The 26,766-nt window shown below is 38.7% G+C and overlaps 2 protein-coding genes across 2 annotated transcripts in view; both read left to right on the top strand.

Annotated features, from left to right (window-relative positions):
* The window catches only part of LOC145858949 (uncharacterized), a 55,672-nt gene extending 30,865 nt beyond the window's left edge, over nt 1-24,807 (top strand). The window contains exons 2-3 of the mRNA XM_082957611.1: nt 20,301-20,948; nt 21,114-24,807. Of these exons, the coding sequence (XP_082813737.1) occupies nt 20,301-20,948; nt 21,114-21,745 (1,280 nt within the window). The 3' untranslated portion in view covers nt 21,746-24,807. The remainder of the gene's footprint in view (nt 1-20,300; nt 20,949-21,113) is intronic.
* Nucleotides 1-26,766, top strand: part of LOC106562196 (genetic suppressor element 1) — a 486,315-nt gene that overhangs the window by 424,355 nt on the left and 35,194 nt on the right. The window lies entirely within an intron of this gene.

The raw sequence follows: 26,766 nt of genomic DNA, 5'->3' as shown, positions 1-26,766 counted from the left end.
CTGTTTGTGTAGTGGTAGTATGTACTGAAGTTGTAGGTTCTGTTTGTGTAGTGATAGTAGTATGTACTGAAGTTGTAGGTTCTGTTTGTGTAGTGTTAGTATGTACTGAAGTTGTAGGTTCAGTTTGTGTAGTGGTAGTATGTACTGAAGTTGTAGGTTCTGTTTGTGTAGTGGTAGTATGTACTGAAGTTGTAGGTTCTGTTTGTGTAGTGGTAGTAGTAGGTTCTGTTTGTGTAGTGGTAGTATGTTCTGAAGTTGTAGGTTCTGTTTGTGTAGTGGTAGTATGTACTGAAGTTGTAGGTTCTGTTTGTGTAGTGGTGGTATGTACTGAAGTTGTAGGTTCTGTTTGTGTAGTGGTGGTAGTATGTACTGAAGTTATAGGTTCTGTTTGTGTAGTGGTGGTAGTATGTACTGAAGTTGTAGGTTCTGTTTGTGTAGTGGTAGTATGTACTGAAGTTGTAGGTTCTGGTTGTGTAGTGGTGGTAGTATGTACTGAAGTTATAGGTTCTGTTTGTGTAGTGGTAGTAGTATGTACTGAAGTTGTAGGTTCTGTTTGTGTAGTGGTAGTATGTACTGAAGTTGTAGGTTCTGTTTGTGTAGTGGTAGTAGTATGTACTGAAGTTGTAGGTTCTGGTTGTGTAGTGGTGGTAGGATGTACTGAAGTTATAGGTTCTGTTTGTGTAGTGGTAGTAGTATGTACTGAAGTTGTAGGTTCTGTTTGTGTAGTGGTAGTATGTACTGAAGTTGTAGGTTCTGGTTGTGTAGTGGTAGTAGTATGTACTGAAGTTGTTGGTTCTGTTTGTGTAGTGGTAGTAGTATGTACTGAAGTTGTAGGTTCTGTTTGTGTAGTGGTAGTATGTACTGAAGTTGTAGGTTCTGGTTGTGTAGTGGTGGTAGTATGTACCGAAGTTATAGGTTCTGTTTGTGTAGTGGTAGTATGTACTGAAGTTGTAGGTTCTGTTTGTGTAGTGGTAGTATGTACTGAAGTTGTAGGTTCTGTTTGTGTAGTGGTAGTAGTAGGTTCTGTTTGTGTAGTGGTAGTATGTACTGAAGTTGTAGGTTCTGTTTGTGTAGTGGTAGTAGTAGGTTCTGGTTGTGTAGTGGTAGTAGTATGTACTGAAGTTGTTGGTTCTGTTTGTGTAGTGGTAGTAGTATGTACTGAAGTTGTAGGTTCTGTTTGTGTAGTGGTGGTAGTATGTACTGAAGTTGTAGGTTCTGTTTGTGTAGTGGTGGTAGTATGTACTGAAGTTGTAGGTTCTGTTTGTGTAATGGTAGTATGTACTGAAGTTGTAGGTTCTGTTTGTGTAGTGGTGGTAGTATGTACTGAAGTTATAGGTTCTGTTTGTGTAGTGGTAGTATGTACTGAAGTTGTAGGTTCAGTTTGTGTAGTGGTAGTATGTACTGAAGTTGTAGGTTCTGTTTGTGTAGTGGTAGTATGTACTGAAGTTGTAGGTTCTGTTTGTGTAGTGGTAGTAGTAGGTTCTGTTTGTGTAGTGGTAGTATGTACTGAAGTTGTAGGTTCTGTTTGTGTAGTGGTGGTAGTATGTACTGAAGTTGTAGGTTCTGTTTGTGTAGTGGTGGTATGTACTGAAGTTGTAGGTTCTGTTTGTGTAGTGGTGGTAGTATGTACTGAAGTTATAGGTTCTGTTTGTGTAGTGGTGGTAGTATGTACTGAAGTTGTAGGTTCTGTTTGTGTAGTGGTAGTATGTACTGAAGTTGTAGGTTCTGGTTGTGTAGTGGTGGTAGTATGTACTGAAGTTATAGGTTCTGTTTGTGTAGTGGTAGTAGTATGTACTGAAGTTGTAGGTTCTGTTTGTGTAGTGGTAGTATGTACTGAAGTTGTAGGTTCTGGTTGTGTAGTGGTGGTAGGATGTACTGAAGTTATAGGTTCTGTTTGTGTAGTGGTAGTATGTACTGAAGTTGTAGGTTATGTTTGTGTAGTGGTAGTATGTACTGAAGTTGTAGGTTCTGTTTGTGTAGTGGTAGTATGTACTGAAGTTGTAGGTTCTGGTTGTGTAGTGGTGGTAGGATGTACTGAAGTTATAGGTTCTGTTTGTGTAGTGGTAGTATGTACTGAAGTTGTAGGTTATGTTTGTGTAGTGGTAGTATGTTCTGAAGTTGTAGGTTCTGTTTGTGTAGTGGTAGTGTGTACTGAAGTTGTAGGTTCTGTTTGTGTAGTGGTAGTAGTATGTACTGAAGTTGTAGGTTCTGTTTGTGTAGTGGTGGTAGTATGTACTGAAGTTATAGGTTCTGTTTGTGTAGTGGTGGTATGTACTGAAGTTGTAGGTTCTGTTTGTGTAGTGGTGGTAGTATGTATTGAAGTTGTAGGTTCTGTTTGTGTAGTGGTAGTATGTACTGAAGTTGTAGGTTCTGTTTGTGTAGTGGTGGTAGTATGTACTGAAGTTGTAGGTTCTGTTTGTGTAGTGGTGGTAGTATGTACTGAAGTTATAGGTTCTGTTTGTGTAGTGGTAGTATGTTCTGAAGTTGTAGGTTATGTTTGTGTAGTGGTAGTATGTACTGAAGTTGTAGGTTCTGTTTGTGTAGTGGTGGTAGTATGTACTGAAGTTGTAGGTTCTGTTTGTGTAGTGGTGATAGTATGTACTGAAGTTGTAGGTTCTGTTTGTGTAGTGGTAGTAGTATGTACTGAAGTTGTAGGTTCTGTTTGTGTAGTGGTAGTATGTACTGAAGTTGTAGGTTATGTTTGTGTAGTGGTGGTAGTATGAACTGAAGTTGTAGGTTCTGTTTGTGTAGTGGTAGTAGTATGTACTGAAGTTGTAGGTTCTGTTTGTGTACTGGTAGTATGTACTGAAGTTGTAGGTTCTGTTTGTGTAGTGATAGTAGTATGTACTGAAGTTGTAGGTTCTGTTTGTGTAGTGGTAGTATGTACTGAAGTTGTAGGTTATGTTTGTGTAGTGGTGGTAGTATGTACTGAAGTTATAGGTTCTGTTTGTGTAGTGGTAGTATGTACTGAAGTTGTAGGTTCAGTTTGTGTAGTGGTAGTATGTACTGAAGTTGTAGGTTCTGTTTGTGTAGTGGTAGTATGTACTGAAGTTGTAGGTTCTGTTTGTGTAGTGGTAGTAGTATGTACTGAAGTTGTAGGTTCTGTTTGTGTAGTGGTGGTATGTACTGAAGTTATAGGTTCTGTTTGTGTAGTGGTGGTAGTATGTATTGAAGTTGTAGGTTCTGTTTGTGTAGTGGTAGTATGTACTGAAGTTGTAGGTTCTGTTTGTGTAGTGGTGGTAGTATGTACTAAAGTTATAGGTTCTGTTTGTGTAGTGGTAGTATGTACTGAAGTTGTAGGTTTTGTTTGTGTAGTGGTGGTATGTACTGAAGTTGTAGGTTCTGTTTGTGTAGTGGTAGTATGTTCTGAAGTTGTAGGTTATGTTTGTGTAGTGGTAGTATGTACTGAAGTTGTAGGTTCTGTTTGTGTAGTGGTGGTAGTATGTACTGAAGTTGTAGGTTCTGTTTGTGTAGTGGTGGTAGTATGTACTGAAGTTGTAGGTTCTGTTTGTGTAGTGGTGGTAGTATGTACTGAAGTTATAGGTTCTGTTTGTGTAGTGGTGGTAGTATGTACTGAAGTTGTAGGTTCTGTTTGTGTAGTGGTAGTATGTACTGAAGTTGTAGGTTCTGGTTGTGTAGTGGTGGTAGTATGTACTGAAGTTATAGGTTCTGTTTGTGTAGTGGTAGTAGTATGTACTGAAGTTGTAGGTTCTGTTTGTGTAGTGGTAGTATGTACTGAAGTTGTAGGTTCTGTTTGTGTAGTGGTAGTATGTACTGAAGTTGTAGGTTCTGTTTGTGTAGTGGTAGTAGTAGGTTCTGTTTGTGTAGTGGTAGTATGTTCTGAAGTTGTAGGTTCTGTTTGTGTAGTGGTAGTATGTACTGAAGTTGTAGGTTCTGTTTGTGTAGTGGTGGTATGTACTGAAGTTGTAGGTTCTGTTTGTGTAGTGGTGGTAGTATGTACTGAAGTTATAGGTTCTGTTTGTGTAGTGGTGGTAGTATGTACTGAAGTTGTAGGTTCTGTTTGTGTAGTGGTAGTATGTACTGAAGTTGTAGGTTCTGGTTGTGTAGTGGTGGTAGTATGTACTGAAGTTATAGGTTCTGTTTGTGTAGTGGTAGTAGTATGTACTGAAGTTGTAGGTTCTGTTTGTGTAGTGGTAGTATGTACTGAAGTTGTAGGTTCTGGTTGTGTAGTGGTGGTAGGATGTACTGAAGTTATAGGTTCTGTTTGTGTAGTGGTAGTAGTATGTACTGAAGTTGTAGGTTCTGTTTGTGTAGTGGTAGTATGTACTGAAGTTGTAGGTTCTGGTTGTGTAGTGGTAGTAGTATGTACTGAAGTTGTTGGTTCTGTTTGTGTAGTGGTAGTAGTATGTACTGAAGTTGTAGGTTCTGTTTGTGTAGTGGTAGTATGTACTGAAGTTGTAGGTTCTGGTTGTGTAGTGGTGGTAGTATGTACTGAAGTTATAGGTTCTGTTTGTGTAGTGGTAGTATGTACTGAAGTTGTAGGTTCTGTTTGTGTAGTGGTAGTATGTACTGAAGTTGTAGGTTCTGTTTGTGTAGTGGTAGTAGTAGGTTCTGTTTGTGTAGTGGTAGTATGTACTGAAGTTGTAGGTTCTGTTTGTGTAGTGGTAGTAGTAGGTTCTGGTTGTGTAGTGGTAGTAGTATGTACTGAAGTTGTTGGTTCTGTTTGTGTAGTGGTAGTAGTATGTACTGAAGTTGTAGGTTCTGTTTGTGTAGTGGTGGTAGTATGTACTGAAGTTGTAGGTTCTGTTTGTGTAGTGGTGGTAGTATGTACTGAAGTTGTAGGTTCTGTTTGTGTAATGGTAGTATGTACTGAAGTTGTAGGTTCTGTTTGTGTAGTGGTGGTAGTATGTACTGAATTTATAGGTTCTGTTTGTGTAGTGGTAGTATGTACTGAAGTTGTAGGTTCAGTTTGTGTAGTGGTAGTATGTACTGAAGTTGTAGGTTCTGTTTGTGTAGTGGTAGTATGTACTGAAGTTGTAGGTTCTGTTTGTGTAGTGGTAGTAGTAGGTTCTGTTTGTGTAGTGGTAGTATGTACTGAAGTTGTAGGTTCTGTTTGTGTAGTGGTGGTAGTATGTACTGAAGTTGTAGGTTCTGTTTGTGTAGTGGTGGTATGTACTGAAGTTGTAGGTTCTGTTTGTGTAGTGGTGGTAGTATGTACTGAAGTTATAGGTTCTGTTTGTGTAGTGGTGGTAGTATGTACTGAAGTTGTAGGTTCTGTTTGTGTAGTGGTAGTATGTACTGAAGTTGTAGGTTCTGGTTGTGTAGTGGTGGTAGTATGTACTGAAGTTGTAGGTTCTGTTTGTGTAGTGGTAGTATGTACTGAAGTTGTAGGTTCTGTTTGTGTAGTGATAGTAGTATGTACTGAAGTTGTAGGTTCTGTTTGTGTAGTGTTAGTATGTACTGAAGTTGTAGGTTCAGTTTGTGTAGTGGTAGTATGTACTGAAGTTGTAGGTTCTGTTTGTGTAGTGGTAGTATGTACTGAAGTTGTAGGTTCTGTTTGTGTAGTGGTAGTAGTAGGTTCTGTTTGTGTAGTGGTAGTATGTTCTGAAGTTGTAGGTTCTGTTTGTGTAGTGGTAGTATGTACTGAAGTTGTAGGTTCTGTTTGTGTAGTGGTGGTATGTACTGAAGTTGTAGGTTCTGTTTGTGTAGTGGTGGTAGTATGTACTGAAGTTATAGGTTCTGTTTGTGTAGTGGTGGTAGTATGTACTGAAGTTGTAGGTTCTGTTTGTGTAGTGGTAGTATGTACTGAAGTTGTAGGTTCTGGTTGTGTAGTGGTGGTAGTATGTACTGAAGTTATAGGTTCTGTTTGTGTAGTGGTAGTAGTATGTACTGAAGTTGTAGGTTCTGTTTGTGTAGTGGTAGTATGTACTGAAGTTGTAGGTTCTGGTTGTGTAGTGGTGGTAGGATGTACTGAAGTTATAGGTTCTGTTTGTGTAGTGGTAGTAGTATGTACTGAAGTTGTAGGTTCTGTTTGTGTAGTGGTAGTATGTACTGAAGTTGTAGGTTCTGGTTGTGTAGTGGTAGTAGTATGTACTGAAGTTGTTGGTTCTGTTTGTGTAGTGGTAGTAGTATGTACTGAAGTTGTAGGTTCTGTTTGTGTAGTGGTAGTATGTACTGAAGTTGTAGGTTCTGGTTGTGTAGTGGTGGTAGTATGTACCGAAGTTATAGGTTCTGTTTGTGTAGTGGTAGTATGTACTGAAGTTGTAGGTTCTGTTTGTGTAGTGGTAGTATGTACTGAAGTTGTAGGTTCTGTTTGTGTAGTGGTAGTAGTAGGTTCTGTTTGTGTAGTGGTAGTATGTACTGAAGTTGTAGGTTCTGTTTGTGTAGTGGTAGTAGTAGGTTCTGGTTGTGTAGTGGTAGTAGTATGTACTGAAGTTGTTGGTTCTGTTTGTGTAGTGGTAGTAGTATGTACTGAAGTTGTAGGTTCTGTTTGTGTAGTGGTGGTAGTATGTACTGAAGTTGTAGGTTCTGTTTGTGTAGTGGTGGTAGTATGTACTGAAGTTGTAGGTTCTGTTTGTGTAATGGTAGTATGTACTGAAGTTGTAGGTTCTGTTTGTGTAGTGGTGGTAGTATGTACTGAAGTTATAGGTTCTGTTTGTGTAGTGGTAGTATGTACTGAAGTTGTAGGTTCAGTTTGTGTAGTGGTAGTATGTACTGAAGTTGTAGGTTCTGTTTGTGTAGTGGTAGTATGTACTGAAGTTGTAGGTTCTGTTTGTGTAGTGGTAGTAGTAGGTTCTGTTTGTGTAGTGGTAGTATGTACTGAAGTTGTAGGTTCTGTTTGTGTAGTGGTGGTAGTATGTACTGAAGTTGTAGGTTCTGTTTGTGTAGTGGTGGTATGTACTGAAGTTGTAGGTTCTGTTTGTGTAGTGGTGGTAGTATGTACTGAAGTTATAGGTTCTGTTTGTGTAGTGGTGGTAGTATGTACTGAAGTTGTAGGTTCTGTTTGTGTAGTGGTAGTATGTACTGAAGTTGTAGGTTCTGGTTGTGTAGTGGTGGTAGTATGTACTGAAGTTATAGGTTCTGTTTGTGTAGTGGTAGTAGTATGTACTGAAGTTGTAGGTTCTGTTTGTGTAGTGGTAGTATGTACTGAAGTTGTAGGTTCTGGTTGTGTAGTGGTGGTAGGATGTACTGAAGTTATAGGTTCTGTTTGTGTAGTGGTAGTATGTACTGAAGTTGTAGGTTATGTTTGTGTAGTGGTAGTATGTACTGAAGTTGTAGGTTCTGTTTGTGTAGTGGTAGTATGTACTGAAGTTGTAGGTTCTGGTTGTGTAGTGGTGGTAGGATGTACTGAAGTTATAGGTTCTGTTTGTGTAGTGGTAGTATGTACTGAAGTTGTAGGTTATGTTTGTGTAGTGGTAGTATGTACTGAAGTTGTAGGTTATGTTTGTGTAGTGGTGGTAGTATGTTCTGAAGTTGTAGGTTCTGTTTGTGTAGTGGTAGTGTGTACTGAAGTTGTAGGTTCTGTTTGTGTAGTGGTAGTAGTATGTACTGAAGTTGTAGGTTCTGTTTGTGTAGTGGTGGTAGTATGTACTGAAGTTATAGGTTCTGTTTGTGTAGTGGTGGTATGTACTGAAGTTGTAGGTTCTGTTTGTGTAGTGGTGGTAGTATGTATTGAAGTTGTAGGTTCTGTTTGTGTAGTGGTAGTATGTACTGAAGTTGTAGGTTCTGTTTGTGTAGTGGTGGTAGTATGTACTGAAGTTGTAGGTTCTGTTTGTGTAGTGGTGGTAGTATGTACTGAAGTTATAGGTTCTGTTTGTGTAGTGGTAGTATGTTCTGAAGTTGTAGGTTATGTTTGTGTAGTGGTAGTATGTACTGAAGTTGTAGGTTCTGTTTGTGTAGTGGTGGTAGTATGTACTGAAGTTGTAGGTTCTGTTTGTGTAGTGGTGATAGTATGTACTGAAGTTGTAGGTTCTGTTTGTGTAGTGGTAGTAGTATGTACTGAAGTTGTAGGTTCTGTTTGTGTAGTGGTAGTATGTACTGAAGTTGTAGGTTATGTTTGTGTAGTGGTGGTAGTATGAACTGAAGTTGTAGGTTCTGTTTGTGTAGTGGTAGTAGTATGTACTGAAGTTGTAGGTTCTGTTTGTGTACTGGTAGTATGTACTGAAGTTGTAGGTTCTGTTTGTGTAGTGATAGTAGTATGTACTGAAGTTGTAGGTTCTGTTTGTGTAGTGGTAGTATGTACTGAAGTTGTAGGTTATGTTTGTGTAGTGGTGGTAGTATGTACTGAAGTTATAGGTTCTGTTTGTGTAGTGGTAGTATGTACTGAAGTTGTAGGTTCAGTTTGTGTAGTGGTAGTATGTACTGAAGTTGTAGGTTCTGTTTGTGTAGTGGTAGTATGTACTGAAGTTGTAGGTTCTGTTTGTGTAGTGGTAGTAGTATGTACTGAAGTTGTAGGTTCTGTTTGTGTAGTGGTGGTATGTACTGAAGTTATAGGTTCTGTTTGTGTAGTGGTGGTAGTATGTATTGAAGTTGTAGGTTCTGTTTGTGTAGTGGTAGTATGTACTGAAGTTGTAGGTTCTGTTTGTGTAGTGGTGGTAGTATGTACTAAAGTTATAGGTTCTGTTTGTGTAGTGGTAGTATGTACTGAAGTTGTAGGTTTTGTTTGTGTAGTGGTGGTATGTACTGAAGTTGTAGGTTCTGTTTGTGTAGTGGTAGTATGTTCTGAAGTTGTAGGTTATGTTTGTGTAGTGGTAGTATGTACTGAAGTTGTAGGTTCTGTTTGTGTAGTGGTGGTAGTATGTACTGAAGTTGTAGGTTCTGTTTGTGTAGTGGTGGTAGTATGTACTGAAGTTGTAGGTTCTGTTTGTGTAGTGGTGGTAGTATGTACTGAAGTTATAGGTTCTGTTTGTGTAGTGGTGGTAGTATGTACTGAAGTTGTAGGTTCTGTTTGTGTAGTGGTAGTATGTACTGAAGTTGTAGGTTCTGGTTGTGTAGTGGTGGTAGTATGTACTGAAGTTATAGGTTCTGTTTGTGTAGTGGTAGTAGTATGTACTGAAGTTGTAGGTTCTGTTTGTGTAGTGGTAGTATGTACTGAAGTTATAGGTTCTGTTTGTGTAGTGGTAGTATGTACTGAAGTTGTAGGTTCAGTTTGTGTAGTGGTAGTATGTACTGAAGTTGTAGGTTCTGTTTGTGTAGTGGTAGTATGTACTGAAGTTGTAGGTTCTGTTTGTGTAGTGGTAGTAGTATGTACTGAAGTTGTAGGTTCTGTTTGTGTAGTGGTGGTATGTACTGAAGTTATAGGTTCTGTTTGTGTAGTGGTGGTAGTATGTATTGAAGTTGTAGGTTCTGTTTGTGTAGTGGTAGTATGTACTGAAGTTGTAGGTTCTGTTTGTGTAGTGGTGGTAGTATGTACTAAAGTTATAGGTTCTGTTTGTGTAGTGGTAGTATGTACTGAAGTTGTAGGTTTTGTTTGTGTAGTGGTGGTATGTACTGAAGTTGTAGGTTCTGTTTGTGTAGTGGTAGTATGTTCTGAAGTTGTAGGTTATGTTTGTGTAGTGGTAGTATGTACTGAAGTTGTAGGTTCTGTTTGTGTAGTGGTGGTAGTATGTACTGAAGTTGTAGGTTCTGTTTGTGTAGTGGTGGTATGTACTGAAGTTGTAGGTTCTGTTTGTGTAGTGGTGGTAGTATGTACTGAAGTTATAGGTTCTGTTTGTGTAGTGGTGGTAGTATGTACTGAAGTTGTAGGTTCTGTTTGTGTAGTGGTAGTATGTACTGAAGTTGTAGGTTCTGGTTGTGTAGTGGTGGTAGTATGTACTGAAGTTATAGGTTCTGTTTGTGTAGTGGTAGTAGTATGTACTGAAGTTGTAGGTTCTGTTTGTGTAGTGGTAGTATGTACTGAAGTTGTAGGTTCTGGTTGTGTAGTGGTGGTAGGATGTACTGAAGTTATAGGTTCTGTTTGTGTAGTGGTAGTAGTATGTACTGAAGTTGTAGGTTCTGTTTGTGTAGTGTTAGTATGTACTGAAGTTGTAGGTTCTGGTTGTGTAGTGGTGGTAGTATGTACTGAAGTTATAGGTTCTGTTTATGTAATGGTAGTATGTACTGAAGTTGTAGGTTCTGTTTGTGTAGTGGTGGTAGTATGTACTGAAGTTATAGGTTCTGTTTGTGTAGTGGTGGTATGTACTGAAGTTGTAGGTTCTGTTTGTGTAGTGGTGGTAGTATGTATTGAAGTTGTAGGTTCTGTTTGTGTAGTGGTAGTATGTACTGAAGTTGTAGGTTCTGTTTGTGTAGTGGTGGTAGTATGTACTGAAGTTATAGGTTCTGTTTGTGTAGTGGTAGTATGTTCTGAAGTTGTAGGTTATGTTTGTGTAGTGGTAGTATGTACTGAAGTTGTAGGTTCTGTTTGTGTAGTGGTGGTAGTATGTACTGAAGTTGTAGGTTCTGTTTGTGTAGTGGTGATAGTATGTACTGAAGTTGTAGGTTCTGTTTGTGTAGTGGTAGTAGTATGTACTGAAGTTGTAGGTTCTGTTTGTGTAGTGGTAGTATGTACTGAAGTTGTAGGTTATGTTTGTGTAGTGGTGGTAGTATGAACTGAAGTTGTAGGTTCTGTTTGTGTAGTGGTAGTAGTATGTACTGAAGTTGTAGGTTCTGTTTGTGTACTGGTAGTATGTACTGAAGTTGTAGGTTCTGTTTGTGTAGTGATAGTAGTATGTACTGAAGTTGTAGGTTCTGTTTGTGTAGTGGTAGTATGTACTGAAGTTGTAGGTTATGTTTGTGTAGTGGTGGTAGTATGTACTGAAGTTATAGGTTCTGTTTGTGTAGTGGTAGTATGTACTGAAGTTGTAGGTTCAGTTTGTGTAGTGGTAGTATGTACTGAAGTTGTAGGTTCTGTTTGTGTAGTGGTAGTATGTACTGAAGTTGTAGGTTCTGTTTGTGTAGTGGTAGTAGTATGTACTGAAGTTGTAGGTTCTGTTTGTGTAGTGGTGGTATGTACTGAAGTTATAGGTTCTGTTTGTGTAGTGGTGGTAGTATGTATTGAAGTTGTAGGTTCTGTTTGTGTAGTGGTAGTATGTACTGAAGTTGTAGGTTCTGTTTGTGTAGTGGTGGTAGTATGTACTAAAGTTATAGGTTCTGTTTGTGTAGTGGTAGTATGTACTGAAGTTGTAGGTTTTGTTTGTGTAGTGGTGGTATGTACTGAAGTTGTAGGTTCTGTTTGTGTAGTGGTAGTATGTTCTGAAGTTGTAGGTTATGTTTGTGTAGTGGTAGTATGTACTGAAGTTGTAGGTTCTGTTTGTGTAGTGGTGGTAGTATGTACTGAAGTTGTAGGTTCTGTTTGTGTAGTGGTGGTAGTATGTACTGAAGTTGTAGGTTCTGTTTGTGTAGTGGTGGTAGTATGAACTGAAGTTGTAGGTTCTGTTTGTGTAGTGGTAGTAGTATGTACTGAAGTTGTAGGTTCTGTTTGTGTAGTGGTAGTATGTACTGAAGTTGTAGGTTCTGTTTGTGTAGTGATAGTAGTATGTACTGAAGTTGTAGGTTCTGTTTGTGTAGTGGTAGTATGTACTGAAGTTGTAGGTTATGTTTGTGTAGTGGTGGTAGTATGTACTGAAGTTATAGGTTCTGTTTGTGTAGTGGTAGTATGTACTGAAGTTGTAGGTTCAGTTTGTGTAGTGGTAGTATGTACTGAAGTTGTAGGTTCTGTTTGTGTAGTGGTAGTATGTACTGAAGTTGTAGGTTCTGTTTGTGTAGTGGTAGTAGTAGGTTCTGTTTGTGTAGTGGTAGTATGTACTGAAGTTGTAGGTTCTGTTTGTGTAGTGGTGGTAGTATGTACTGAAGTTGTAGGTTCTGTTTGTGTAGTGGTGGTAGTATGTACTGAAGTTGTAGGTTCTGTTTGTGTAGTGGTAGTATGTACTGAAGTTGTATGTTCTGTTTGTGTAGTGGTAGTAGTATGTACTGAAGTTGTAGGTTCTGTTTGTGTAGTGGTAGTATGTACTGAAGTTGTAGGTTCTGTTTGTGTAGTGGTAGTATGTACTGAAGTTGTAGGTTCTGTTTGTGTAGTGGTGGTAGTATGTACTGAAGTTGTAGGTTATGTTTGTGTAATGGTAGTATGTACTGAAGTTGTAGGTTCTGTTTGTGTAGTAGTAGTAGTATGTACTGAAGTTGTAGGTTATGTTTGTGTAGTGGTGGTAGTATGTATTGAAGTTGTAGGTTCTGTTTGTGTAGTGGTGTAGTATGTACTGAAGTTGTAGGTTCTGTTTGTGTAGTGGTAGTAGTATGTACTGAAGTTGTAGGTTCTGTTTGTGTAGTGGTGGTAGTATGTACTGAAGTTGTAGGTTCTGTTTGTGTAGTGGTAGTAGTATGTTCTGAAGTTGTAGGTTCTGTTTGTGTAGTCGTAGTAGTATGTACTGAAGTTGTATAGTCTGTTTGTGTAGTGGTAGTATGTACTGAAGTTGTAGGTTATGTTTGTGTAGTGGTGGTGGTATGTACTGAAGTTGTAGGTTCTGTTTGTGTAGTGGTAGTATGTACTGAAGTTGTAGGTTATGTTTGTGTAGTGGTGGTGGTATGTACTGAAGTTGTAGGTTCTGTTTGTGTAGTGGTGGTAGTATGTACTGAAGTTGTAGGTTCTGTTTGTGTAGTGGTAGTAGTATGTTCTGAAGTTGTAGGTTCTGTTTGTGTAGTGGTGGTATGTACTGAAGTTATAGGTTCTGTTTGTGTGGTGGTAGTATGTACTGAAGTTGTAGGTTCTGTTTGTGTAGTGGTAGTGTGTACTGAAGTTGTAGGTTCTGTTTATGTAGTGGTAGTAATATGTACTGAAGTTGTAGGTTCTGTTTGTGTAGTGGTGGTAGTATGTACTGAAGTTGTAGGTTCTGTTTGTGTAGTGGTGGTAGTATGTACTGAAGTTGTAGGTTCTGTTTGTGTAGTGGTGGTAGTACGTACTGAAGTTGTAGGTTCTGTTTGTGTAGTGGTAGTAGTATGTTCTGAAGTTGTAGGTTCTGTTTGTGTAGTCGTAGTAGTATGTACTGAAGTTGTAGGTTCTGTTTGTGTAGTGGTAGTATGTACTGAAGTTGTAGGTTTTGTTTGTGTAGTGGTGGTGGTATGTACTGAAGTTGTAGGTTCTGTTTGTGTAGTGGTGGTAGTATGTACTGAAGTTGTATAGTCTGTTTGTGTAGTGGTAGTATGTACTGAAGTTGTATATTGTTTGTGTAGTGGTGGTGGTATGTACTGAAGTTGTAGGTTCTGTTTGTGTATTGGTGGTATTATGTACTGAAGTTGTAGGTTCTGTTTGTGTAGTGGTAGTAGTATGTTCTGAAGTTGTAGGTTCTGTTTGTGTAGTGGTAGTAGTATGTTCTGAAGTTGTAGGTTCTGTTTGTGTAGTGGTAGTAGTATGTACTGAAGTTGTAGGTTCTGTTTGTGTAGTGGTGGTATGTACTGAAGTTATAGGTTCTGTTTGTGTGGTGGTAGTATGTACTGAAGTTGTAGGTTCTGTTTTTGTAGTGGTAGTGTGTACTGAAGTTGTAGGTTCTGTTTGTGTAGTGGTAGTAATATGTACTGAAGTTGTAGGTTCTGTTTGTGTAGTGGTGGTAGTATGTACTGAAGTTGTAGGTTCTGTTTGTGTAGTGGTGGTAGTATGTACTGAAGTTGTAGGTTCTGTTTGTGTAGTGGTGGTAGTATGTACTGAAGTTGTAGGTTATGTTTGTGTAGTGGTGGTAGTATGTACTGAAGTTGTAGGTTCTGTTTGTGTAATGGTAGTATGTTCTGAAGTTGTAGGTTTTGTTTGTTTAGTGGTAGTAGTATGTACTGAAGTTATAGGTTCTGTTTGTGAGGTGGTAGTATGTACTGAAGTTGTAGGTTCTGTTTGTGTAGTGGTAGTAGTATGTACTGAAGTTGTAGGTTCTGTTTGTGTAATGGTAGTATGTACTGAGGTTGTAGGTTCTGTTTGTGTAGTGGTGGTAGTATGTACTGAAGTTGTAGGTTCTGTTTGTGTAGTGGTGGTAGTATTTACTGAAGTTGTAGGTTCTCTTTGTGTAGTGGTGGTAGTATGTACTGAAGTTGTAGGTTCTGTTTGTGAAGTGGTGTTAGTATGTACTGAAGTTGTTGGTTCTGTTTGGGTAGTGATGGTAGTATGTACTGAAGTTGTAGTTTCTGTTTGTGTAGTGGTGGTAGTATGTACTGAAGTTGTAGGTTCTGTTTGTGTAGTGGTAGTATGTACTGAAGTTGTAGGTTCTGTTTGTGTAATGGTAGTATGTACTGAAGTTGTAGGTTCTGTTTGTGTAGTAGTAGTAGTATGTACTGAAGTTGTAGGTTATGTTTGTGTAGTGGTGGTAGTATGTATTGAAGTTGTAGGTTCTGTTTGTGTAGTGGTGTAGTATGTACTGAAGTTGTAGGTTCTGTTTGTGTAGTAGTATGTACTGAAGTTGTAGGTTCTGTTTGTGTAGTGGTGGTATGTACTGAAGTTGTAGGTTCTGGTTGTGTAGTGGTGGTAGTATGTACTGAAGTTGTAGGTTCTGTTTGTGTAGTGGTAGTATGTACTGAAGTTGTAGGTTCTGGTTGTGTAGTGGTGGTAGTATGTACTGAAGTTATAGGTTCTGTTTGTGTAGTGGTGGTAGTATGTACTGAAGTTGTAGGTTCTGTTTGTGTAATGGTAGTATGTACTGAAGTTGTAGGTTCTGTTTGTGTAGTGGTGGTAGTATGTATTGAAGTTTTAGGTTTTGTTTGTGTAGTGGTAGTAGTATGTTCTGAAGTTGTAGGTTCTGTTTGTGTAGTGGTGGTAGTATGTACTGAAGTTGTAGGTTCTGTTTGTGTAGTGGTAGTATGTACTGAAGTTGTAGGTTCTGTTTGTGTAGTGGTGGTAGTATGTACTGAAGTTGTAGGTTCTGTTTGTGTAGTGGTGGTAGTATGTACTGAAGTTGTAGGTTCTGTTTGTGTAGTGGTAGTAGTATGTACTGAAGTTGTAGGTTCTGTTTGTGTAGTGGTAGTATGTACTGAAGTTGTAGGTTCTGTTTGTGTAGTGATAGTAGTATGTACTGAAGTTGTAGGTTCTGTTTGTGTAGTGGTAGTAGTAGGTTCTGTTTGTGTAGTGGTAGTATGTACTGAAGTTATAGGTTCTGTTTGTGTAATGGTGGTAGTAGTATGTACTGAATTTGTAGGTTCTGTTTGTGTAGTGGTGGTAGTATGTACTGAAGTTGTAGGTTCTGTTTGTGTAGTGGTAGTATGTACTGAAGTTGTAGGTTCTGTTTGTGTAGTGGTGGTAGTATGTACTGAAGTTGTAGGTTCTGTTTGTGTAGTGGTGGTAGTATGTACTGAAGTTATAGGTTCTGTTTGTGTAGTGGTGGTAGTATGTACTGAAGTTGTAGGTTCTGTTTGTGTAGTGGTAGTATGTACTGAAGTTGTAGGTTCTGGTTGTGTAGTGGTGGTAGTATGTACTGAAGTTATAGGTTCTGTTTGTGTAGTGGTGGTAGTATGTACTGAAGTTGTAGGTTCTGTTTGTGTAATGGTAGTATGTACTGAAGTTGTAGGTTCTGTTTGTGTAGTGGTGGTAGTATGTATTGAAGTTTTAGGTTTTGTTTGTGTAGTGGTAGTAGTATGTTCTGAAGTTGTAGGTTCTGTTTGTGTAGTGGTGGTAGTATGTACTGAAGTTGTAGGTTCTGTTTGTGTAGTGGTAGTATGTACTGAAGTTGTAGGTTCTGTTTGTGTAGTGGTGGTAGTATGTACTGAAGTTGTAGGTTCTGTTTGTGTAGTGGTGGTAGTATGTACTGAAGTTGTAGGTTCTGTTTGTGTAGTGGTAGTAGTATGTACTGAAGTTGTAGGTTCTGTTTGTGTAGTGGTAGTATGTACTGAAGTTGTAGGTTCTGTTTGTGTAGTGATAGTAGTATGTACTGAAGTTGTAGGTTCTGTTTGTGTAGTGGTAGTATGTACTGAAGTTGTAGGTTATGTTTGTGTAGTGGTGGTAGTATGTACTGAAGTTGTAGGTTCTGTTTGTGTAGTGGTAGTAGTATGTACTGAAGTTGTAGGTTCTGTTTGTGTAGTGGTAGTATGTACTGAAGTTGTAGGTTCTGTTTGTGTAGTGATAGTAGTATGTACTGAAGTTGTAGGTTCTGTTTGTGTAGTGTTAGTATGTACTGAAGTTGTAGGTTCAGTTTGTGTAGTGGTAGTATGTACTGAAGTTGTAGGTTCTGTTTGTGTAGTGGTAGTATGTACTGAAGTTGTAGGTTCTGTTTGTGTAGTGGTAGTAGTAGGTTCTGTTTGTGTAGTGGTAGTATGTTCTGAAGTTGTAGGTTCTGTTTGTGTAGTGGTAGTATGTACTGAAGTTGTAGGTTCTGTTTGTGTAGTGGTGGTATGTACTGAAGTTGTAGATTCTGTTTGTGTAGTGGTGGTAGTATGTACTGAAGTTATAGGTTCTGTTTGTGTAGTGGTGGTAGTATGTACTGAAGTTGTAGGTTCTGTTTGTGTAGTGGTAGTATGTACTGAAGTTGTAGGTTCTGGTTGTGTAGTGGTGGTAGTATGTACTGAAGTTATAGGTTCTGTTTGTGTAGTGGTAGTAGTATGTACTGAAGTTGTAGGTTCTGTTTGTGTAGTGGTAGTATGTACTGAAGTTGTAGGTTCTGGTTGTGTAGTGGTGGTAGGATGTACTGAAGTTATAGGTTCTGTTTGTGTAGTGGTAGTAGTATGTACTGAAGTTGTAGGTTCTGTTTGTGTAGTGGTAGTATGTACTGAAGTTGTAGGTTCTGGTTGTGTAGTGGTAGTAGTATGTACTGAAGTTGTTGGTTCTGTTTGTGTAGTGGTAGTAGTATGTACTGAAGTTGTAGGTTCTGTTTGTGTAGTGGTAGTATGTACTGAAGTTGTAGGTTCTGGTTGTGTAGTGGTGGTAGTATGTACTGAAGTTATAGGTTCTGTTTGTGTAGTGGTAGTATGTACTGAAGTTGTAGGTTCTGTTTGTGTAGTGGTAGTATGTACTGAAGTTGTAGGTTCTGTTTGTGTAGTGGTAGTAGTAGGTTCTGTTTGTGTAGTGGTAGTATGTACTGAAGTTGTAGGTTCTGTTTGTGTAGTGGTAGTAGTAGGTTCTGGTTGTGTAGTGGTAGTAGTATGTACTGAAGTTGTTGGTTCTGTTTGTGTAGTGGTAGTAGTATGTACTGAAGTTGTAGGTTCTGTTTGTGTAGTGGTGGTAGTATGTACTGAAGTTGTAGGTTCTGTTTGTGTAGTGGTGGTAGTATGTACTGAAGTTGTAGGTTCTGTTTGTGTAATGGTAGTATGTACTGAAGTTGTAGGTTCTGTTTGTGTAGTGGTGGTAGTATGTACTGAATTTATAGGTTCTGTTTGTGTAGTGGTAGTATGTACTGAAGTTGTAGGTTCAGTTTGTGTAGTGGTAGTATGTACTGAAGTTGTAGGTTCTGTTTGTGTAGTGGTAGTATGTACTGAAGTTGTAGGTTCTGTTTGTGTAGTGGTAGTAGTAGGTTCTGTTTGTGTAGTGGTAGTATGTACTGAAGTTGTAGGTTCTGTTTGTGTAGTGGTGGTAGTATGTACTGAAGTTGTAGGTTCTGTTTGTGTAGTGGTGGTATGTACTGAAGTTGTAGGTTCTGTTTGTGTAGTGGTGGTAGTATGTACTGAAGTTATAGGTTCTGTTTGTGTAGTGGTGGTAGTATGTACTGAAGTTGTAGGTTCTGTTTGTGTAGTGGTAGTATGTACTGAAGTTGTAGGTTCTGGTTGTGTAGTGGTGGTAGTATGTACTGAAGTTGTAGGTTCTGTTTGTGTAGTGGTAGTATGTACTGAAGTTGTAGGTTCTGTTTGTGTAGTGATAGTAGTATGTACTGAAGTTGTAGGTTCTGTTTGTGTAGTGTTAGTATGTACTGAAGTTGTAGGTTCAGTTTGTGTAGTGGTAGTATGTACTGAAGTTGTAGGTTCTGTTTGTGTAGTGGTAGTATGTACTGAAGTTGTAGGTTCTGTTTGTGTAGTGGTAGTAGTAGGTTCTGTTTGTGTAGTGGTAGTATGTTCTGAAGTTGTAGGTTCTGTTTGTGTAGTGGTAGTATGTACTGAAGTTGTAGGTTCTGTTTGTGTAGTGGTGGTATGTACTGAAGTTGTAGGTTCTGTTTGTGTAGTGGTGGTAGTATGTACTGAAGTTATAGGTTCTGTTTGTGTAGTGGTGGTAGTATGTACTGAAGTTGTAGGTTCTGTTTGTGTAGTGGTAGTATGTACTGAAGTTGTAGGTTCTGGTTGTGTAGTGGTGGTAGTATGTACTGAAGTTATAGGTTCTGTTTGTGTAGTGGTAGTAGTATGTACTGAAGTTGTAGGTTCTGTTTGTGTAGTGGTAGTATGTACTGAAGTTGTAGGTTCTGGTTGTGTAGTGGTGGTAGGATGTACTGAAGTTATAGGTTCTGTTTGTGTAGTGGTAGTAGTATGTACTGAAGTTGTAGGTTCTGTTTGTGTAGTGGTAGTATGTACTGAAGTTGTAGGTTCTGGTTGTGTAGTGGTAGTAGTATGTACTGAAGTTGTTGGTTCTGTTTGTGTAGTGGTAGTAGTATGTACTGAAGTTGTAGGTTCTGTTTGTGTAGTGGTAGTATGTACTGAAGTTGTAGGTTCTGGTTGTGTAGTGGTGGTAGTATGTACTGAAGTTATAGGTTCTGTTTGTGTAGTGGTAGTATGTACTGAAGTTGTAGGTTCTGTTTGTGTAGTGGTAGTATGTACTGAAGTTGTAGGTTCTGTTTGTGTAGTGGTAGTAGTAGGTTCTGTTTGTGTAGTGGTAGTATGTACTGAAGTTGTAGGTTCTGTTTGTGTAGTGGTAGTAGTAGGTTCTGGTTGTGTAGTGGTAGTAGTATGTACTGAAGTTGTTGGTTCTGTTTGTGTAGTGGTAGTAGTATGTACTGAAGTTGTAGGTTCTGTTTGTGTAGTGGTGGTAGTATGTACTGAAGTTGTAGGTTCTGTTTGTGTAGTGGTGGTAGTATGTACTGAAGTTGTAGGTTCTGTTTGTGTAATGGTAGTATGTACTGAAGTTGTAGGTTCTGTTTGTGTAGTGGTGGTAGTATGTACTGAAGTTGTAGGTTCTGTTTGTGTAGTGGTAGTATGTACTGAAGTTGTAGGTTCTGTTTGTGTAGTGGTAGTATGTACTGAAGTTATAGGTTCTGTTTGTGTAGTGGTAGTATGTACTGAAGTTGTAGGTTCTGTTTGTGTAGTGGTAGTATGTACTGAAGTTGTAGGTTCTGTTTGTGTAGTGGTAGTATGTACTGAAGTTGTAGGTTCTGTTTGTGTAGTGGTAGTATGTACTGAAGTTGTAGGTTCTGTTTGTGTAGTGGTAGTAGTAGGTTCTGTTTGTGTAGTGGTAGTATGTACTGAAGTTGTAGGTTCTGTTTGTGTAGTGGTGGTAGTATGTACTGAAGTTGTAGGTTCTGTTTGTGTAGTGGTGGTATGTACTGAAGTTGTAGGTTCTGTTTGTGTAGTGGTGGTAGTATGTACTGAAGTTATAGGTTCTGTTTGTGTAGTGGTGGTAGTATGTACTGAAGTTGTAGGTTCTGTTTGTGTAGTGGTAGTATGTACTGAAGTTGTAGGTTCTGGTTGTGTAGTGGTGGTAGTATGTACTGAAGTTATAGGTTCTGTTTGTGTAGTGGTAGTAGTATGTACTGAAGTTGTAGGTTCTGTTTGTGTAGTGGTAGTATGTACTGAAGTTGTAGGTTCTGGTTGTGTAGTGGTGGTAGGATGTACTGAAGTTATAGGTTCTGTTTGTGTAGTGGTAGTAGTATGTACTGAAGTTGTAGGTTCTGTTTGTGTAGTGTTAGTATGTACTGAAGTTGTAGGTTCTGGTTGTGTAGTGGTGGTAGTATGTACTGAAGTTATAGGTTCTGTTTATGTAATGGTAGTATGTACTGAAGTTGTAGGTTCTGTTTGTGTAGTGGTGGTAGTATGTACTGAAGTTATAGGTTCTGTTTGTGTAGTGGTGGTATGTACTGAAGTTGTAGGTTCTGTTTGTGTAGTGGTGGTAGTATGTATTGAAGTTGTAGGTTCTGTTTGTGTAGTGGTAGTATGTACTGAAGTTGTAGGTTCTGTTTGTGTAGTGGTGGTAGTATGTACTGAAGTTATAGGTTCTGTTTGTGTAGTGGTAGTATGTTCTGAAGTTGTAGGTTATGTTTGTGTAGTGGTAGTATGTACTGAAGTTGTAGGTTCTGTTTGTGTAGTGGTGGTAGTATGTACTGAAGTTGTAGGTTCTGTTTGTGTAGTGGTGATAGTATGTACTGAAGTTGTAGGTTCTGTTTGTGTAGTGGTAGTAGTATGTACTGAAGTTGTAGGTTCTGTTTGTGTAGTGGTAGTATGTACTGAAGTTGTAGGTTATGTTTGTGTAGTGGTGGTAGTATGAACTGAAGTTGTAGGTTCTGTTTGTGTAGTGGTAGTAGTATGTACTGAAGTTGTAGGTTCTGTTTGTGTACTGGTAGTATGTACTGAAGTTGTAGGTTCTGTTTGTGTAGTGATAGTAGTATGTACTGAAGTTGTAGGTTCTGTTTGTGTAGTGGTAGTATGTACTGAAGTTGTAGGTTATGTTTGTGTAGTGGTGGTAGTATGTACTGAAGTTATAGGTTCTGTTTGTGTAGTGGTAGTATGTACTGAAGTTGTAGGTTCAGTTTGTGTAGTGGTAGTATGTACTGAAGTTGTAGGTTCTGTTTGTGTAGTGGTAGTATGTACTGAAGTTGTAGGTTCTGTTTGTGTAGTGGTAGTAGTATGTACTGAAGTTGTAGGTTCTGTTTGTGTAGTGGTGGTATGTACTGAAGTTATAGGTTCTGTTTGTGTAGTGGTGGTAGTATGTATTGAAGTTGTAGGTTCTGTTTGTGTAGTGGTAGTATGTACTGAAGTTGTAGGTTCTGTTTGTGTAGTGGTGGTAGTATGTACTAAAGTTATAGGTTCTGTTTGTGTAGTGGTAGTATGTACTGAAGTTGTAGGTTTTGTTTGTGTAGTGGTGGTATGTACTGAAGTTGTAGGTTCTGTTTGTGTAGTGGTAGTATGTTCTGAAGTTGTAGGTTATGTTTGTGTAGTGGTAGTATGTACTGAAGTTGTAGGTTCTGTTTGTGTAGTGGTGGTAGTATGTACTGAAGTTGTAGGTTCTGTTTGTGTAGTGGTGGTAGTATGTACTGAAGTTGTAGGTTCTGTTTGTGTAGTGGTGGTAGTATGAACTGAAGTTGTAGGTTCTGTTTGTGTAGTGGTAGTAGTATGTACTGAAGTTATAGGTTCTGTTTGTGTAGTGGTAGTATGTACTGAAGTTGTAGGTTCAGTTTGTGTAGTGGTAGTATGTACTGAAGTTGTAGGTTCTGTTTGTGTAGTGGTAGTATGTACTGAAGTTGTAGGTTCTGTTTGTGTAGTGGTAGTAGTATGTACTGAAGTTGTAGGTTCTGTTTGTGTAGTGGTGGTATGTACTGAAGTTATAGGTTCTGTTTGTGTAGTGGTGGTAGTATGTATTGAAGTTGTAGGTTCTGTTTGTGTAGTGGTAGTATGTACTGAAGTTGTAGGTTCTGTTTGTGTAGTGGTGGTAGTATGTACTAAAGTTATAGGTTCTGTTTGTGTAGTGGTAGTATGTACTGAAGTTGTAGGTTTTGTTTGTGTAGTGGTGGTATGTACTGAAGTTGTAGGTTCTGTTTGTGTAGTGGTAGTATGTTCTGAAGTTGTAGGTTATGTTTGTGTAGTGGTAGTATGTACTGAAGTTGTAGGTTCTGTTTGTGTAGTGGTGGTAGTATGTACTGAAGTTGTAGGTTCTGTTTGTGTAGTGGTGGTAGTATGTACTGAAGTTGTAGGTTCTGTTTGTGTAGTGGTGGTAGTATGAACTGAAGTTGTAGGTTCTGTTTGTGTAGTGGTAGTAGTATGTACTGAAGTTGTAGGTTCTGTTTGTGTAGTGGTAGTATGTACTGAAGTTGTAGGTTCTGTTTGTGTAGTGATAGTAGTATGTACTGAAGTTGTAGGTTCTGTTTGTGTAGTGGTAGTATGTACTGAAGTTGTAGGTTATGTTTGTGTAGTGGTGGTAGTATGTACTGAAGTTATAGGTTCTGTTTGTGTAGTGGTAGTATGTACTGAAGTTGTAGGTTCAGTTTGTGTAGTGGTAGTATGTACTGAAGTTGTAGGTTCTGTTTGTGTAGTGGTAGTATGTACTGAAGTTGTAGGTTCTGTTTGTGTAGTGGTAGTAGTAGGTTCTGTTTGTGTAGTGGTAGTATGTACTGAAGTTGTAGGTTCTGTTTGTGTAGTGGTGGTAGTATGTACTGAAGTTGTAGGTTCTGTTTGTGTAGTGGTGGTAGTATGTACTGAAGTTGTAGGTTCTGTTTGTGTAGTGGTAGTATGTACTGAAGTTGTATGTTCTGTTTGTGTAGTGGTAGTAGTATGTACTGAAGTTGTAGGTTCTGTTTGTGTAGTGGTAGTATGTACTGAAGTTGTAGGTTCTGTTTGTGTAGTGGTAGTATGTACTGAAGTTGTAGGTTCTGTTTGTGTAGTGGTGGTAGTATGTACTGAAGTTGTAGGTTATGTTTGTGTAATGGTAGTATGTACTGAAGTTGTAGGTTCTGTTTGTGTAGTAGTAGTAGTATGTACTGAAGTTGTAGGTTATGTTTGTGTAGTGGTGGTAGTATGTATTGAAGTTGTAGGTTCTGTTTGTGTAGTGGTGTAGTATGTACTGAAGTTGTAGGTTCTGTTTGTGTAGTGGTAGTAGTATGTACTGAAGTTGTAGGTTCTGTTTGTGTAGTGGTGGTAGTATGTACTGAAGTTGTAGGTTCTGTTTGTGTAGTGGTAGTAGTATGTTCTGAAGTTGTAGGTTCTGTTTGTGTAGTCGTAGTAGTATGTACTGAAGTTGTATAGTCTGTTTGTGTAGTGGTAGTATGTACTGAAGTTGTAGGTTATGTTTGTGTAGTGGTGGTGGTATGTACTGAAGTTGTAGGTTCTGTTTGTGTAGTGGTAGTATGTACTGAAGTTGTAGGTTATGTTTGTGTAGTGGTGGTGGTATGTACTGAAGTTGTAGGTTCTGTTTGTGTAGTGGTGGTAGTATGTACTGAAGTTGTAGGTTCTGTTTGTGTAGTGGTAGTAGTATGTTCTGAAGTTGTAGGTTCTGTTTGTGTAGTGGTGGTATGTACTGAAGTTATAGGTTCTGTTTGTGTGGTGGTAGTATGTACTGAAGTTGTAGGTTCTGTTTGTGTAGTGGTAGTGTGTACTGAAGTTGTAGGTTCTGTTTATGTAGTGGTAGTAATATGTACTGAAGTTGTAGGTTCTGTTTGTGTAGTGGTGGTAGTATGTACTGAAGTTGTAGGTTCTGTTTGTGTAGTGGTGGTAGTATGTACTGAAGTTGTAGGTTCTGTTTGTGTAGTGGTGGTAGTACGTACTGAAGTTGTAGGTTCTGTTTGTGTAGTGGTAGTAGTATGTTCTGAAGTTGTAGGTTCTGTTTGTGTAGTCGTAGTAGTATGTACTGAAGTTGTAGGTTCTGTTTGTGTAGTGGTAGTATGTACTGAAGTTGTAGGTTTTGTTTGTGTAGTGGTGGTGGTATGTACTGAAGTTGTAGGTTCTGTTTGTGTAGTGGTGGTAGTATGTACTGAAGTTGTATAGTCTGTTTGTGTAGTGGTAGTATGTACTGAAGTTGTATATTGTTTGTGTAGTGGTGGTGGTATGTACTGAAGTTGTAGGTTCTGTTTGTGTATTGGTGGTATTATGTACTGAAGTTGTAGGTTCTGTTTGTGTAGTGGTAGTAGTATGTTCTGAAGTTGTAGGTTCTGTTTGTGTAGTGGTAGTAGTATGTTCTGAAGTTGTAGGTTCTGTTTGTGTAGTGGTAGTAGTATGTACTGAAGTTGTAGGTTCTGTTTGTGTAGTGGTGGTATGTACTGAAGTTATAGGTTCTGTTTGTGTGGTGGTAGTATGTACTGAAGTTGTAGGTTCTGTTTTTGTAGTGGTAGTGTGTACTGAAGTTGTAGGTTCTGTTTGTGTAGTGGTAGTAATATGTACTGAAGTTGTAGGTTCTGTTTGTGTAGTGGTGGTAGTATGTACTGAAGTTGTAGGTTCTGTTTGTGTAGTGGTGGTAGTATGTACTGAAGTTGTAGGTTCTGTTTGTGTAGTGGTGGTAGTATGTACTGAAGTTGTAGGTTATGTTTGTGTAGTGGTGGTAGTATGTACTGAAGTTGTAGGTTCTGTTTGTGTAATGGTAGTATGTTCTGAAGTTGTAGGTTTTGTTTGTTTAGTGGTAGTAGTATGTACTGAAGTTATAGGTTCTGTTTGTGAGGTGGTAGTATGTACTGAAGTTGTAGGTTCTGTTTGTGTAGTGGTAGTAGTATGTACTGAAGTTGTAGGTTCTGTTTGTGTAATGGTAGTATGTACTGAGGTTGTAGGTTCTGTTTGTGTAGTGGTGGTAGTATGTACTGAAGTTGTAGGTTCTGTTTGTGTAGTGGTGGTAGTATTTACTGAAGTTGTAGGTTCTCTTTGTGTAGTGGTGGTAGTATGTACTGAAGTTGTAGGTTCTGTTTGTGAAGTGGTGTTAGTATGTACTGAAGTTGTTGGTTCTGTTTGGGTAGTGATGGTAGTATGTACTGAAGTTGTAGTTTCTGTTTGTGTAGTGGTGGTAGTATGTACTAAAGTTGTAGGTTCTGTTTGTGTAGTGGTAGTATGTACTGAAGTTGTAGGTTCTGTTTGTGTAATGGTAGTATGTACTGAAGTTGTAGGTTCTGTTTGTGTAGTAGTAGTAGTATGTACTGAAGTTGTAGGTTATGTTTGTGTAGTGGTGGTAGTATGTATTGAAGTTGTAGGTTCTGTTTGTGTAGTGGTGTAGTATGTACTGAAGTTGTAGGTTCTGTTTGTGTAGTAGTATGTACTGAAGTTGTAGGTTCTGTTTGTGTAGTGGTGGTATGTACTGAAGTTGTAGGTTCTGGTTGTGTAGTGGTGGTAGTATGTACTGAAGTTGTAGGTTCTGTTTGTGTAGTGGTAGTATGTACTGAAGTTGTAGGTTCTGGTTGTGTAGTGGTGGTAGTATGTACTGAAGTTATAGGTTCTGTTTGTGTAGTGGTGGTAGTATGTACTGAAGTTGTAGGTTCTGTTTGTGTAATGGTAGTATGTACTGAAGTTGTAGGTTCTGTTTGTGTAGTGGTGGTAGTATGTATTGAAGTTTTAGGTTTTGTTTGTGTAGTGGTAGTAGTATGTTCTGAAGTTGTAGGTTCTGTTTGTGTAGTGGTGGTAGTATGTACTGAAGTTGTAGGTTCTGTTTGTGTAGTGGTAGTATGTACTGAAGTTGTAGGTTCTGTTTGTGTAGTGGTGGTAGTATGTACTGAAGTTGTAGGTTCTGTTTGTGTAGTGGTGGTAGTATGTACTGAAGTTGTAGGTTCTGTTTGTGTAGTGGTAGTAGTATGTACTGAAGTTGTAGGTTCTGTTTGTGTAGTGGTAGTATGTACTGAAGTTGTAGGTTCTGTTTGTGTAGTGATAGTAGTATGTACTGAAGTTGTAGGTTCTGTTTGTGTAGTGGTAGTATGTACTGAAGTTGTAGGTTATGTTTGTGTAGTGGTGGTAGTATGTACTGAAGTTGTAGGTTCTGTTTGTGTAGTGGTAGTAGTATGTACTGAAGTTGTAGGTTCTGTTTGTGTAGTGGTAGTATGTACTGAAGTTGTAGGTTCTGTTTGTGTAGTGATAGTAGTATGTACTGAAGTTGTAGGTTCTGTTTGTGTAGTGTTAGTATGTACTGAAGTTGTAGGTTCAGTTTGTGTAGTGGTAGTATGTACTGAAGTTGTAGGTTCTGTTTGTGTAGTGGTAGTATGTACTGAAGTTGTAGGTTCTGTTTGTGTAGTGGTAGTAGTAGGTTCTGTTTGTGTAGTGGTAGTATGTTCTGAAGTTGTAGGTTCTGTTTGTGTAGTGGTAGTATGTACTGAAGTTGTAGGTTCTGTTTGTGTAGTGGTGGTATGTACTGAAGTTGTAGGTTCTGTTTGTGTAGTGGTGGTAGTATGTACTGAAGTTATAGGTTCTGTTTGTGTAGTGGTGGTAGTATGTACTGAAGTTGTAGGTTCTGTTTGTGTAGTGGTAGTATGTACTGAAGTTGTAGGTTCTGGTTGTGTAGTGGTGGTAGTATGTACTGAAGTTATAGGTTCTGTTTGTGTAGTGGTAGTAGTATGTACTGAAGTTGTAGGTTCTGTTTGTGTAGTGGTAGTATGTACTGAAGTTGTAGGTTCTGGTTGTGTAGTGGTGGTAGGATGTACTGAAGTTATAGGTTCTGTTTGTGTAGTGGTAGTAGTATGTACTGAAGTTGTAGGTTCTGTTTGTGTAGTGGTAGTATGTACTGAAGTTGTAGGTTCTGGTTGTGTAGTGGTAGTAGTATGTACTGAAGTTGTTGGTTCTGTTTGTGTAGTGGTAGTAGTATGTACTGAAGTTGTAGGTTCTGTTTGTGTAGTGGTAGTATGTACTGAAGTTGTAGGTTCTGGTTGTGTAGTGGTGGTAGTATGTACTGAAGTTATAGGTTCTGTTTGTGTAGTGGTAGTATGTACTGAAGTTGTAGGTTCTGTTTGTGTAGTGGTAGTATGTACTGAAGTTGTAGGTTCTGTTTGTGTAGTGGTAGTAGTAGGTTCTGTTTGTGTAGTGGTAGTATGTACTGAAGTTGTAGGTTCTGTTTGTGTAGTGGTAGTAGTAGGTTCTGGTTGTGTAGTGGTAGTAGTATGTACTGAAGTTGTTGGTTCTGTTTGTGTAGTGGTAGTAGTATGTACTGAAGTTGTAGGTTCTGTTTGTGTAGTGGTGGTAGTATGTACTGAAGTTGTAGGTTCTGTTTGTGTAGTGGTGGTAGTATGTACTGAAGTTGTAGGTTCTGTTTGTGTAATGGTAGTATGTACTGAAGTTGTAGGTTCTGTT

Source organism: Salmo salar, chromosome 11 (genome assembly GCF_965601325.2).
Source record: "Salmo salar chromosome 11, fSalSal1, whole genome shotgun sequence".
Lineage (NCBI taxonomy): Eukaryota > Metazoa > Chordata > Actinopteri > Salmoniformes > Salmonidae > Salmo > Salmo salar.
The sequence above is the reverse complement of the archived record's forward strand: the minus strand, read 5'-3'. Positions and strand labels throughout refer to the sequence as shown.